Here is a 14182-nt window from a genome sequence, read left to right as displayed (position 1 = left end):
GTCAGGGCCCCATGGGGCTCATGGCGCAGGCAGGGGGCAAGGCCCATGGGGCACAGGGAAGGGGCAGGGGGCAGGGCCCCATGGGGCACAGGGGAGGGGCAGGGGGCAGGCCCCATGGGGCACAGGGGAGGGGCAGGGCTGGCAGGGCAGGGCCCCATGGAGCACACCCTGCCTTGCTCTGCTCCATGTTCTTTGTACAGGGCTGTGAAGCAGAGCGGAGGGACCTGGGGGGCTGGACCCACAGGGGGGGCAGAGTCTGAGTGGGGGGCGGCTGATTCCCAGCCCTGCTAGGCAGTGGGAGGCGCGAAGGCGCCGGTCCGTAAGCGCTGGAACAAGCCCCCTGCTGCAGCCGTTACAGGACTCAGCCTGGTGCCTGGGTTCTGCCCTCACCAGGGCCGGGGCGTTACCTGGCCTGGAGCCGGAGCCGGAAGGTGTTGATGTATTCGTGCTTCTTCTTGTCTGCAAACCCAAAGGGCAGGGTTAGGGCAGAACCCAGCTATGGGGCTGGGCCCCGGGGGCGTCTCCTCCCATTAGGCGGAGGGGCCCCGTTTCTGTCAGCCGGGGCCCGGGGACATGGACTGGGGAGGCTGGGCCGGCTCCCAGGGGAGCAGACGACCACCCTGCCGTACCTTCGGGGACGTCCTCCACGGTCACCGCCAGCCAGAAGGCCTGGCACTCGCGTTCGCGGGCCGGCGGCAGCGTGTGGTACACGGTCAGGAGCTGGGAAGGAAGGCGAGAGCGTGAGTGGGTCACCCCCGCCAGCCGGCCCGTGGGCAAGGCACACCCCTCCCCTCCCCCCCCTTCGCCGTGGGCACAGCGAGGCGGGGCCGGCATCAGGAGCAGAACCCAGGAGCCCTCCTGGCTCCCGCCCCCTCCGCTCTAATCACCAGCCCCCACTCCCCTCCCAGAGCCGGGGAGAGAACCCAGGAGTCCTGGCTCCCAGCCCCCCTGCTCTAACCACTAACCCCCACTCCCCTCCCAGAGCCGGGGAGAGAACCCAGGAGCCCTCCTGGCGCCCAGCCCCCCTGCTCTAATCACCAGCCCCCACTCCCCTCCCAAAGCTGGGGAGAGAACCCAGGAGTCCTGGCTCCCGCCCCCCCGCTCTAACCACCAGCCCCCACTCCCCTCCCAGAGCCAGGGAGAGAACCCAGGAGTCCTGGCCCCTGCTCCTCTCTAGTCTAGCCCAGTGATGGGCACAGCCCCGGTGCCCATGTTCCCCAGAAGGTGCAGGGCCGGGTCAGGCTGTGGGCGATCACCCGGGCCCAGGCATCACTCACTGTCACTGTGCCGGTGCCCGTCCCGCGGGCGGTGATGTTCAAAGCTTCCTGGGCGTAGAACTGCAGGGGAAAGGGTGGGAGATGCTGAGGAGGTGCCGGGCTGTGCAGCACCCCAGAGCCAGCAGCCGCCCTGCCCTGGCCATGGGGCACAGGGTCCCGCGTGGGAGCTCTGCCCTGCACGCCAGGTGTCCCCAGGGGGGGTGGCTTTGTGCCATGGGCGTGACTGCATGCCAGGGGGTGGGGCCCAAGAGTTGGGGGTGGCAGCTGTGTTCCATAGGGCTGGGCCTGAGGGTGGGGGGGTGGCTATGTGCTGGGGGGGTGGGTCCTGAAGGAAGAGCTGCGTGCCAGGGGCAGGGCCTGCAGGCAGTGGGCGGGACCCCAGGGGAGGGGGGCAGGGCCCAAGGGCAGGGGGCAGGACCCCAGGGGAGGGGGGCGGGGCCCGAGGGCAGGGGCAGGACCCCAGGGGAGCGGGGTGGAGATTGAGGCAGGGGGCGGTGCTGCATGCCAGGGGCGGGGCCCGAGGGCAGGGGGCGGGACCACAGGGGAGGGGGTGGAGATTGAGGGCAGGGGGCAGGGCTGCATGCCAAGGGCGGGGCCCGAGGGCAGGGGGCGGGGCCTGCGGGCAGGGCTGACCTTTTTGGAGTTGGAGCGCTGCAGGTAGGCGTTGCTTTTGTCGATGTCCCAGAGCTCGGCCAGGTTGCGCGTGGGCACGCTGACCTGCACCTTCAGGTCGACGACCTTCTCGGGGGGGACGGCGACCCGGTACTGCGCCAGGGCCTGCATGCCGATCACGGTGGTCTGGGGAGGAAGCAGAGGCTGGCAGCAGGGGCCGGGCAGTGGGGGGGGGGGGGCGCTGGGAAAGGTCCTGCCCAGATGAGGGTATTTGAGGCGTCAGTTCGGCAAAGCTCCGGAGCACGTGCTCGACCCCCGTGTGCGGGGAGGCACCGGCCGCGACGGGCAGCTGCTCCAAAGCCAGTCCAATGGGCAGGGCCGCCCCGCGAGCGCCCCCAGGCAGGGCAGGAGGAGCGGGTCCTGCTCCCGCCGTGCCAGTTTGCTGCTGGCTGGGTGCGCTGGGACCAGCTCCCTCCCGTTGCCACCCCAAGGGGCAGTGCGGGCAGGGCCTGCCTGGGATCTCCACCCCCCACCGGCCAGCGCGTCCCCACCCCACTCCCCCAGGGACTGCTAGGGCCGTGGCACGCAGGCTTGCGGTGCACGGAGGGGTGTGTTCACTTGCAGGGTGGGGGGTGGTGGAGGCTGTCAGTCGGCAGCCAGCCAGCCTGGGGCAGTCGGGCCTCCCTGCCGCAGGGAGCAGCCTGTTTCGTCTCTCTCTGGTTTGGGTTCCCGCGTCTTCTCGGGCACTAAAGCCGTGGCACATGGCAGCCTCCCAGTAGGCGGATCTATGTTTTCATCCAGCGGCTCTGTGTGCCGTGAGCAAGCGAAGGCCCAGATCCCGGCAGGGGGCACTGACCGGCCACCAGCTGGGAACCAAGCCCCCGAAGCCGCGGGAGGAAGGGCTGGCCATGCTCAAGCCCAGGTATGATCCCGCCTCCTGGCGCTCAGGGCCCCCCGGCCCGCGCCAGCTCTTACCTGGGTGCTCTCATAGCCCCCACCGAACCCCCTACTCTCGACCAGCCACCGCACGATGGGGTGGGTCTCCTCAAAGCGCCCGAGGGTCAGCTTCTGCAGGAGGCCGTAGGCCGTGGCTTCGATGGTGTACAGAGAGCGGTCCGTGTGCTGGTCCACGGGCCAGTGTGTCCCGTCTGCGGAGAGCGGCGCTACCGTCAGCAGGGGAGCAATGGGACACAGAGCACATGCATCGCACACGCATGCACACGCATCGCATACGGGCAGAGCCCACCTCACGCACACACAAGTGCAGAGTCACTTGCTATTGCACGCATACGGCACACACACAGTCACATGTGCCCCCCGCTCCCAGCATTGGGCACAGCCCCCTCCTCTCTGCCTCATTTCCCCAGCCTATCCCTGCCCTGCATGAGCCCCCGCCCCGGGCAGTGCCGAGCGCCGGTCACAGCCCCCGCCCCAGGCAGTGCCGAGCGCCGGTCCCAGCCCCCCGCCCCAGGCGGTGCCGAGCGCCGGTCCCAGCCCCCCGCCCCGTCCCTGCACTCACTGCGGGCAGCGAAGTTGTCCAGGACGGCGTTGGCCAGGGGGCTGTTCACCAGGGCCAGGGCATAGGAGCTGATGGCCACGCTGTAGGGGTTCTGCAGGCTCCGGAGGCGGCGCTCCAGGTAGCCCTGGGCTTTCTGCAGGCCGTTGGGCAGCTCCTGTCGCCGGGACAGAAGGAGAAACGGACTGCGGTCAGGAGGGGGAGGGACCTGTGGGATTCAGTGCCCCCGAAAGGTGCCGCAGAACAGGGACCAGCTGGGCACCTTCCCCCCACGTTCCCCCCAGGTGCTGGGTCCCTGCCCCAGAGACGAGCTTGTGGGACGCCCACGGGAACACTGGCCTCTGGCGCCAAGATCGCAACAGGCTGGGCCGGTCCTGCAGCGCCCGCTGGTTCGGGGACTCTCGGAAGCCCATCGCCTGGGTGTGACGTTATTAATATAACCCGTAGAGATCATTGTTGCAACCACTGTTATATATTTGCAGCAAATATTGTACCAAGGCTGTCGTGTGAGGCGTCTATACAGAGGTTCTGGTTTGCTGGTTAGGATGATGCTGTCTCTGTGTGTTTGTGTCATTTGTGTAGTTGAAGTTAGGAATATTGGCTCTGTACTTGTGTCTCAATGTGTTTGATTCTAAGTAGCCTCCGTGAAGCATGTGGTCGGCTTCGTGAGACAGTTTTCAGAGGAGCAGCCGTGTTAGTCTGTATCCGCAAACAGAACAGGAGTCCGGTGGCACCTGAGAGACTAACACGCTGATTTGGGCAGAAGCTTTCCTGGGCTAAAACCCACTTCAAGGTGCCACAAGGACTCCGGTTCTTCTGGAGAAAGGAATTTGCAAGTTAAGTGCCCAGTCCAGAAACACTTAACTGACAATAGACCTTGGGAGGCTCCAATCCACATAAGACGGCTTCCTGGGGCCGCTCAAGGTAGCCCAGTGGGTCTCAAACTTTTGTTCTCGTGACCCCTTTCACACAGCCAGCCTGAGTGCGACCCCCCTAATAAATTAAACACACTCTTTAATATATTTAACACCATTATAAATGGTGGAGGCAAAGTGGGGTTTGGGGTGGAGGGTGACAGCTCGCGACCCCCATGTAATGACCTTGCGACCCCCTAAGGGTCCCAATCTCCAGTTTGAGGACCCCTGAGGTAGCATGTGAGCAATGGCTGCCACCTGTAAAGCACTGAGTCATGCCTGGACATGTGACTGGCCCATGTGACTCCAAACTCCATCTTGCTGTAATTTTCCACAGTAAGGACAAAGAGTTGTCCTACCACCTGGAAGAGTCGATAAACCTTTAGATTTTAGATTCTAAAGGATTGGCAACAGCGTGATTTGTGGGTAAGATCTGACTTGTATATTGACCTGGGTCTGGGGCTTGGTCCTATGGGATCAGGAGAACCTTTTCCCTTTTACTGGGGTATTGGTTTTCATAACCATTTGTCCCCATAACGAGTGGCACTGGTGGTGATACTGGGAAACTGGAGTGTCTGAGGGAATTGCTTGTGTGACTTGTGGTTAGCCAGTGGGGTGAGACCGAAGTCCTCTCTGGCTGGCTGGTTTGGTGCCTGGGTGTGCAAAGGACCCCAGCCTGCTCCAAGCAATTTGTCCTGAATTGACACTCTCAGAGGTGTCCCACCGAAGGCAGCAGCGTTCACCTGGCATCTGGGCTCGCTTTGCAGAGGCCCTGCCGGTGCAGCTGCTGCCGAGGGGGTCGCGCTGGGCCCGCGGGACAGGTCGTGGGGCAGCCGTCACTGTCCTACCTTCACATGGTTACTGCAGATGGACTCGGCCTCCTTCAGCGCCACGAGGACGAAGGCTGTGAGGGAGGCGTCAGCGTTGGAGCCTTGGTACCCGCCCTGTGGAAGAAGAGCAGAGGGGGATGGGCGAGCTGTATGGGAGCCGTGCGGGCACCTGGCTCCCTTCCCCCGCCCGGACCCCCGATCACTGGGCCCTGCCCGGGGCGGGGGCAGAGCCGAGCAGCAGCTGGGCAGGGAGGAACGGCGCCAAAGGAGCCTGCCCGTGCGCCCCGTGTAGCCAGCTGCCAGGGGGCCACGTGCCCAGGGCACTCGGTAAAAGGGTGTCCCTGAGCCCTCCCAGGGGTGAGAGCGTGCAGAGAGCCTGAGACAAGGGCTCAGTAGCGTAGCTAGCGGTGTGCAGGGGAAGCAGCCGCTTCTCCTCACCCCTTTTCCCAAAAGCGGCGCCTTTCCAAAGGCGGCCACCGGCCGGAGGAGCAAGGGGGGGGCGCAGGCTGGCCACCCGCCGCAGGGCCGGCGGGGCGGGGGGGGGGGGCGGCGGGCGCGCGGCCGGGGGGGCGGGGGGGGAGGGGCGGTCAGCGGTGCAGCCAGAGGAGGAGCCAAGGGGGGGCGTGTCCGGAGGAGGAGCCAAGGGCGGGCGCCTTTTTTAGGTTTGCTCCCCCTCCTCTTAAAAGCTGGCTACGCCACTGGAAGGGCTGCGGGGGTGTAGGGCGAACTGCCCCGCTTGCCCCAATGGGTTGTTGACTCTGAAGCCTAAGGATGACACGAGCAACTTTGGCTCTGTTTGCTGCAGATCATCTTAGCAGACAAATCCAGCTAATGCGCTGCTCCGCAGTCCCGGACTCACTCCCTCATCTCCCCGAGGAGGAATTTATACCCAGGAAGTACCCCCGGGGGAGGCAACTGCACAAGCTGGATCAGTCGTTCTCTGATCCAACCAACACCTCCCGGGGCCCTGCGCCCGCGCCGTCATGCCCAGCCAGCGGCACGCAGCAGCGGGAGGGGGGCTCCGGGTGCTGATCCCTGAGCTGTCACTGGCTCCCTGGTGTGACCGCGGGCGAGGGACGGAGCTTTGCCAGGACAGCGTAGCCCGTCACACCATCTGTCGGGCCTGTGTTTCCTGCCCGGCCTCCCGTCTGGCCAATGGAGCGACCGGTACCTGCATCGCGGGCGTATAAATCGCAGCGTCCTCGCGGAAACACCCAGACGCTTCCTGCCTCTGGCCGATCAGCCACCGGGCGCTGGCACACAGCTCGCTGGGGTCGATGTGGGTGCCCAGCGGCAAGGCCATGGCAAACACCTTGAGGATGTAGGCGGTCAGCCTGCCGGGAGTGCGGGGGCATGAATCTGCAGGGCTGGAGGGGAGGGGAGCTCCCAGGCCACGGGAGAGCTGTGGCCAGACCCAGCAGCAGGTGGCACCGTGCCCGAGGGAGCTGCTGCAAACACATCACTGCGGGGAGCTGAGCCAGGCGGTGGCACTGCCCCCTTGCAGGGCTCTGTGTGGACGGGGCCCTGCCCCCTTCGCATCAGCACAGCCAGGCCTTCCCCCACACCAGCACAGACCCCAGCTCCCGCTGCCCCTGCCCAGGACACCGGAGTGAACGGAGAATCCCCACTCACTGTGAGCTGTATAGGGTGTATGACACGCAGCGCGAGCAGCTCTACGCCCCGCCAGGGGAGGGCAGCATTGCACGCTGTGGCCAGCTCACCATCCCCAGCCCCGCCGCCCCCCGCGAGGAAGGTGCCATACCAGGTGCTGCCGGTGCTTCCCCGATAGGGCTTGTAGGAACCATCACTCTCTCTGTAACCCCGCTGGCGGGTGTAGCCTGCAGGAGAGCCCAAACAGACACGCAGTCGGGGCTGGGCCGTCGGAGTCCCAGGGCAGGGGGCTGGGTGGGGGCTGCATGCACCCCCCCCAGGCTCAGATTCAGGGAGAGTGGGCGGGGGAAGAGTGGAGAGCACCCCCTGCTGGGCAGAGTGTAGCATCGTCACACATTGCAAACCCTCCTTCCCACCCTCTGGCCTGGCTGGGCCCCGCTCACCGTGGGCGATGTTCTGGATGGACTGATCCCGGAGCTCCACCCCGATCTGGTCCCACTGCTTGGTGGTGTCCAGGTAGTGGGTGAGGATGATGTTCGGGGTGACGCTGAAGATGTTCTGCTCCACGCACCCCCCCGGCAGCATGATCAGCTTCTGCAGCGTGGAGCTCTGCAGCCCCCCCACCAGCGTCTCGCCGAGCAGGTCGCCTGCCAAGGGAGAGGAGATGCGCACTCACACCCCAGCTTGTCCCTTCCCCCAGCCCCAGCTGGCTGCGGGCGGCCTGGCCACGCCTCGCGTGCTGCTGAGAAGCGGGACAGCTGCATTGTACCCCGGCTCTGGGAGGGGAGTGGGGGCTAGTGGTTAGAGCACTGCATGGTGTCAAGTATCTGGGTGGAGCCGTGTTAGTCTGTATCCACAAAAACAACGAGGAGTCCGGTGGCACCTTAAAGACTAACAGATTTTCTTGGGCATAAGCTTTCGTGGGTAAAACACTCACTTCTTCAGATGCCACGCCCCCCTCCCCAACCAGCCCGCCATACAATTTCCAAAACCCGATGCGGCCGTCGGGCCAAAAAGTTTGCCCACCCCCAGTATAGATCATTGTTGCAACCACTGTTATATATTTGCAGCAAATATTGTACGAAGGTTGTCGTGTGAGGCGTCTATACAGAGGTTATGGTTTGCTGGTTATGATTATGCTGTCTGTAGGGTTGTCTGTCCTGTCTGTATTTCACACTTGGGCTCTGCTTCTGGGTGACACGCCAGACAGTTTGGTGTCAGCGCTGCCTGGCCTGCTTGATGGCTCATTACAAACCATCAGCTACAACTGACCCATGAGAGAAGCAGATACACCTGGTGACTCAGCAAGGCTGAGACCTGCCTAGGGACAGACTCAGAGGTTTTTACAGGCCATGTGCTGGATGATTGTCTTTGGGACAAAGAAAGAGAGGCCACATGGCCAGAGACTATAAAAGGCAGCTGCCTCATCTCCATCTTGTCTTCAATCCTGCTTCTGACCTCTGGAGGGACCTTGCTACAAACTGAAGCTCTGAACAAATGACTGAATGACCCATCCCAGCTGTGGATGTGCTCCAGAGACTTGATTTGAACCTGCAGTTTATTCTATCGCTGCTACAAGTCTGAACCAAGAACTTTGCCATCACTGTATGTCATTGATTCCGTGTAACCAATTCTAGCTCTCATCCAGATCTTTTTCCTTTTATGAATAAATCTTTAGATTTTAGATTCTAAAGGACTTGCAACAGCGTGATTTGTGGGTAAGATCTGATTTGTATATTGACCTGGGTCAATATACTGGGCTTGGTCCTTTGGGATCGGGAGAACCTTTTTTCTTTGGCTGGGGTATTGGTTTTCATAACCATTTGTCCCCATAACAAGTGGCACTGGTGGTGATACCGGGAACCTGGAGCATCTAAGGGAATTGCTTGTGTGACTTGTGGTTAGCCAGTGGGGTGAGACCGAAGTCCTCTCTGTCTGGCTGGTTTGGTGCCTTAGAGGGGGAGAAAACCCCAGCTTTGGGCTGTGTAACGACGCTGGTTCTGGCGGGACCCAACTGAGAGAGCCAATTCAGGACAAAGCAATAAAGACTAACAGATGTATTGGAGCATAAACTTTCGTGGGTGAATACCCACTTCGTCAGACACATGTCGTCTGACGAAGTGGGTATTCACCCACGAAAGCTTATGCTCCAATACATCTGTTAGTCTTTAAGGTGCCACAGGACACTTTGTTGCATTTTACAGATCCAGAAGAACACGGCTACCCCTCTGATACTTGACACCATGCAATTCAGGACAAATTGCTTAAAAGAGGGCAGGTTTATTCATAAAAGGAAAAAGATCTGGATGAGAGCTAGAATTGGTTACATGGAATCAATGACACACAGAAATGGCAAAGTTCTTGGTTCAGGCTTGTAGCAGTGATGGAATAAACCACAGGTTCAAATCAAGTCTCTGGAACATCCCCAGCTGGGATGGGTCATTCAGTCCTTTGTTCAGAGCTTCTGTTTGTAGCAAAGTCCCTCCAGGGGTAAGAAGCAGGATTGAAGACCAGATGGAGGAGAGGCATCAGCCTTTTATAGTCTCCTCCAGGTGTAAGAACACCTCTTTGTTCTTACTGTGGAAAATTACAGCAAAATGGAGTCTGGAGTCACATGGGCCAGTGTGACGTTATTGACATAAACTGGGACCATATAGATCATTGGTGCAACCAAGGTCCTGTAGTGGCACCCAAATCTTGTATAAAGGGGGTCAAATGGGGTGTCTAAGACAAGGTTATGGTTTAATGGTTATGATTAGGCTGTCTATATGTGTGTATCAGTTTCGTAGTTGAAGTTATTATTATGGCTCTATACTGTCTGTATGGCAAACTTATGCTATGCTTCTGGGTGACATCCCAGACAGGCTGGGATTAGCTCTGCCTAGCCTGCTTGATGGCCCATTAAGGACCATCAGCTATACAATGGACCCATTGAGAGAAGGCCAATATGCCTTCAGACTCAGCAAAGTATGCAGGGACTGGCCCATGTGACTCCAAGCTCCATTTTGCTGTAATTTTCCACAGTAAGAACAAAGAGGTGTTCTTACACCTGGAAAAGACTATATAAGGCTGATGCCTCATCTCCATTTGGTCTTCAATCCTGCTTCTTACCTCTGGAGAAACTTTGCTACAAGCTGAAGCTTTGAACAAAGGACTGAGGACCCATCCCAGCGGGGGATGTATTCCAGAGACTTGATTTGAACCTGCAGTTTATTCTATCGCTGCTGCAAGCCTGAACCAAGAACTTTGCCATTACTGTATGTAATTGATTCCATTTAACCAATTCCAACTCTCATCTCTATCTTTTTCCCTTTATGAATAAACCTTTAGATTTTAGATTCTAAAGGATTGGCAACAGCGTGATTTGTGGGAAAGATCTGAGTTGTATATTGACCTGGGTCTGGGGCTTGGTCCTTTGGGATTGAGAGAACCTTTTTTGTATATATTGGGATATTGGTTTTCATAACCATTTGTCCCCATAACGAGTGGCACTGGTGGTGATACTGGGAAACTAGAGTGTCTAGGAGATTGCTTGTGAGACTTGCGGTTAGCCAGTGGGGTGAGACCGAAGTCCTCTTAGTCTGGCTGGTTTGGTTTGCCTTAGAGGGGGAAAAACCCCAGCCTAGGGCTGTAACTGCCCTGTTTGAGCAATTTGTCCTGAGTTGGCACTCTCAGTTGGGTTCCGCCAGAACCACATCGTCACAGCCAGTCCCTGCATACTTTGCTGAGTTACAAGGCGTATCTGCCTTCTCTCAGTGGGTCAGTTGTATAGCTGATGGTCCTTAATGGGCCATCAAGCAGGCTAGGCAGAGCTGACACCAACTGGTCTGGGATGTCACCCAGAAGCATAGCATAAGTTTGAAATACAGACAGTATAGAGCCAATATTCATAACTTCAACTACAAAATTGATACACACATATAGACAGCATAATCATAACCAGCCAACCATAACCTCGTCTTAGACACCTCATTTGACCCCCTTTATACAAGATTTGGTGCTACTACAGGACTTTGGTTGCAACCATGTTCTATACGGTCCCAGCTCAAGTCAATAACGTGACAGGCTGTAACTGCCCTGCTCTCAGCAATTTGTCCTGAATTGACACTCTCCGATGTGTCCTGCGAAAGCTAGTATCGTTACACCCTGGCTCTGGGAGGGGCGTGTTTCTCGGGGCAGAGCAGGGTGATTTACAGCAGCGTAGGCGAGAGTGGAATCTGTCCCACCACATGCGCTGGGGCCAGGGAGGCCCCTGGAGCTGGAGCTTAGAGGGCAGGGAAACGGGGGAGGGTAGCCCTGGGGGGACGTTCACGGGCCCAGCGGCTGCTCAAAGGCCGAGCCGCACTTGCTGCCTGGCGCCCCTGCGGAGCCGTGCCCGGCTGGCACCCCACGTACCTTGCACGCTAATGAAGACCTCGGCGTCTGTGTCGGGCACCAGGTTTTCGAGGTGTTGGCTTCTGACCAGCTCCTGCTGCAGTTGACCTGCCAGGGGAGGACGGAGCATTCGGGGTGAGGGAGGAGTGGTGCTCCGATGCTCAGATTGGTTATAAACAAGCTCCTGCCACGGGGCTGCAGGGGGGTGCGGAGCTGAATGTCACAGGGGAGGGTGTGGGGCAGGGAGACGCCCGTTGCGGGGCAGTCTAGGCCAGGAGAATCCGCGCCAGGCGCCTGATCCCTGTTGCCTGGAAGGTGTTACCGGCTCTTGGATCTACAGACAATCGCAGACCTGGGTGTGCTAAGCTCCCCTCTCTGCCTCAATGGAAGGAGCAATTAAATCCCATTATGTAGTGAGAGCTGGACAACAAGGAGCCACCGCCCAAGGCTAGGCCTGGCAGCACAGCTCGTGAGAAGCTAAGCCGCATGGGCTGAGGGGCTGCCCTGGGCACTGGCTGTAAATTGCCAGGGCCGAGCACTGAGGGTGTCTGTGACCCAGCACAGAGGGCAGCAGTGGGACCATGGCTGTGGGAGTGTGGGAGGAAGCTGATGGACAGAGCTCTGCTGGGCACAGGACTGGCGGGAAAGGCAGCCTTGGAAACTCCCTGTAGCTGCTTGTTCCTGCTGCATCCAGGGGAGCGGGGCTCTGGCCATGCTCAGGAACGGGGATTGCACTAGGGACCCCCGCCTCGCATCAGCCATTTCTCCTCCTCATGGGGGAGCTCCTCGGGCCCCGGGCCCCTGCCTGGGGCGGACGGTGCAGAGTCTGGCTGCGGGGCCGGGCGCGTAGTGAGTTCCCGCACAAACCTTTGGGGTTCAGGACGATGCTCCGCGAGAGCCGCTGGATTTCACCCCCCGCCTGCAACGCGAGGAGCCGAGAATGAGTCTGAGGGGCGGGGCTTGGGAGGGAGCCCTTCCATCCCGACCCCATCCCCCACTCCCCCCAGAGCCGCCCATTCCCCACTGCCCCAGAGCCGCCCATCCCCCACTGCCCCCAGCCCCTTCCATCCCCCACTCCCCCAACTCCCCCTCCCGACCCCAGACCTCCGCAGAGCCGCCCATCCCCCACTGCCCCCGAGCAACCCATCCCCCACTCCCCCAGAGCCCCCCATCCCCCACTGCCCCCGAGCCGTCCATCCCCCATCCCCCCACTCCCCCCGAGCCACCCATCCCCCACTGCCCCCAGCCCCTTCCACCGAGCCCCCCCAGCTCCCCCACCCAACCCCAGACCTCCGCAGATCCTGCCCAGCCCCCACTCCCTCCAGCCCCTTCCAACCCCCCCAGAGCCACCCAGCCCCCCCGGCTCCCCCACCCGACCCCACTCCTCACTGCCCCCAGCCCCTTGGCAGCAAGGGGGGCGGGTGGTGCCGTTACCTGGACGTTGAGCATCCTCCTGACGATGTCGCGGAAGCCCAGGCCATGGGCCAAGGCCCGAACCTCCACCATGACGGGGCCCAGCTCCAGGGGCACCACGACGATGCGCACGGCCCGGGATGAGCCCCGGGGCACCCGCAGCCTCTGCCGAAAGCTCTTCCCCTGCCGGGCCGGGCTGCAGAGCTGCTCCTGGTACGGGAAATCCACCTGCACCTGTATGGGCACCCGGCGCCGCTGAGCCGGGCAGCAGCGGGCAGTGACAGCGCCCCCCCCCCGGGGCCCCCCAGCCCCCAGAGCCCCCCCCAGCATGCCCAGCCCCCCCTGGGGCCCCCCAGGATTCGGAGCCCCGGTCACCTGCAGCTCTTCATCGTCCTCGTGGTAGTTGTACACCACGGCCCGCAGCTCCACCTGCTCGTTCCGCACCACGGAGTAGGGCAGCCGCAGATCGACGAAGAACGGGACCTTCACCACCACCTCGTAGGGCTCGGAGACACAGAGCCCTGGGGGGCCAGGGGGTCAGCCGGCCGTATCCCCAGGGACACTGGGGCCATCACTGCGCCCCTCACTCCCGACACGCAGCCCCCTCCTAGCCCAGCCCTGCCAGTGCTCCTCACTCCCGACCCACAGCCCCTGCTAGCCCAGCCCCGCCCCCCCCGCTCTGCCGGTGCCCCTCACTCCCGACTCGCAGCCCCTGCTAGCCCAGCCCTGCCCCCCCCAGCTCTGCCGGTGCCCCTCACTCCCGACCCGCAGCCCCAGAAGCTGGGTTACCTTTGTCTTTCCTCAGGCTGACGGCCAGGATGTGCCAGGTGGTGATGGAGTCGGGGAGGTATTTGGTGAGCAGGTGTTTGGCGAGGCTGCAGGGAGGGAGGTGAGTTCGAATCAGGCTCATTCACTGAACATGGGGCCTGGCGCCAGCAGCAGGATCCTGGCTGGGGGCTTTGGACCAGGCCCTGGGGCAGCTCCTGGGCTGGAGTTGACACGACACAGGAGGCCGTGGGGGCAGCCGGGAACCCAGAGATCCCCACCCAGGGGCCGCGGCAGGGGAAGCTGCACCGTGCCCTGCCGTGCGGGACGCCCCACGTTCTCCCTGCTCCGGGTTACGGCCCCCCCAGGCCCGGCCCCCCTCACCCCGGCTGGCGCGAGTCTGCCTCGGTCAGGTTGAACTTCTCCCACAGCCAGCTCTCCGGGAAGTGGCTTCTCACCACGGCGGGGCCACCGCAGTCCTCGTCCTCGCACTCCTCGTCCTCGTTGGCTGCAGGGCGTTGGGGGGGGTCGGTCAGCGGGGGCTGGACGGCAGGGACCCCCCCGAGTCCCCCACAGGCCGGGCCCCTCCCAGCAACCCTCCCCCGCCATAGGCTGCCCCCCCCCCCAGGGTTGCAAACTTTCTAATTGCACAAAACCAAACACCCCTGCCCTGCCCCCACTCACTCCAGCCCCCCTCCATCTCTCGCTCTCCCCCACCCTCGCTCACTTTCACTGGGCTGGGGGTTGGGGTGCAGGCTCTGGCCAGGTGGCGCTTACCTCAGGTGGCTCCCTCCCCCAACAACCACCCTCCACAGGCCAGCGGCCCCCCCCCCCCCCCCCGCGCCGCCCCCCCCCCCCCCCCCCCCCCCG

At 61.8% G+C, this 14182-nt stretch overlaps 1 protein-coding gene across 1 annotated transcript in view; it reads right to left on the bottom strand.

Moving 5' to 3' along the window:
* Positions 1-407: 407 nt before the first annotated feature.
* LOC113405849 (venom factor-like) overlaps positions 408-14182 on the bottom strand; it is a gene marked incomplete at its 3' end in the record, with an annotated part of 15891 nt that continues 2116 nt past the window's right edge. Inside the window, exons 6-21 of the mRNA XM_026647124.2 lie at positions 13697-13820; positions 13337-13422; positions 12923-13068; positions 12569-12781; positions 12002-12053; positions 11156-11242; positions 7204-7407; positions 6912-6987; positions 6321-6483; positions 5168-5263; positions 3409-3562; positions 2865-3037; positions 1911-2075; positions 1278-1337; positions 630-720; positions 408-459 (exon numbers count right to left, since the gene is read on the bottom strand). Coding sequence (XP_026502909.1) covers positions 408-459; positions 630-720; positions 1278-1337; positions 1911-2075; positions 2865-3037; positions 3409-3562; positions 5168-5263; positions 6321-6483; positions 6912-6987; positions 7204-7407; positions 11156-11242; positions 12002-12053; positions 12569-12781; positions 12923-13068; positions 13337-13422; positions 13697-13820 — 1942 coding nt within the window. The remainder of the gene's footprint in view (positions 460-629; positions 721-1277; positions 1338-1910; positions 2076-2864; positions 3038-3408; positions 3563-5167; positions 5264-6320; positions 6484-6911; positions 6988-7203; positions 7408-11155; positions 11243-12001; positions 12054-12568; positions 12782-12922; positions 13069-13336; positions 13423-13696; positions 13821-14182) is intronic.

Source organism: Terrapene carolina, unplaced genomic scaffold (genome assembly GCF_002925995.2).
Source record: "Terrapene carolina triunguis isolate 2854851 unplaced genomic scaffold, T_m_triunguis-2.0 Scaffold51264, whole genome shotgun sequence".
NCBI classification, from domain to species: Eukaryota; Metazoa; Chordata; order Testudines; family Emydidae; genus Terrapene; species Terrapene triunguis.
The sequence above is the reverse complement of the archived record's forward strand: the minus strand, read 5'-3'. Positions and strand labels throughout refer to the sequence as shown.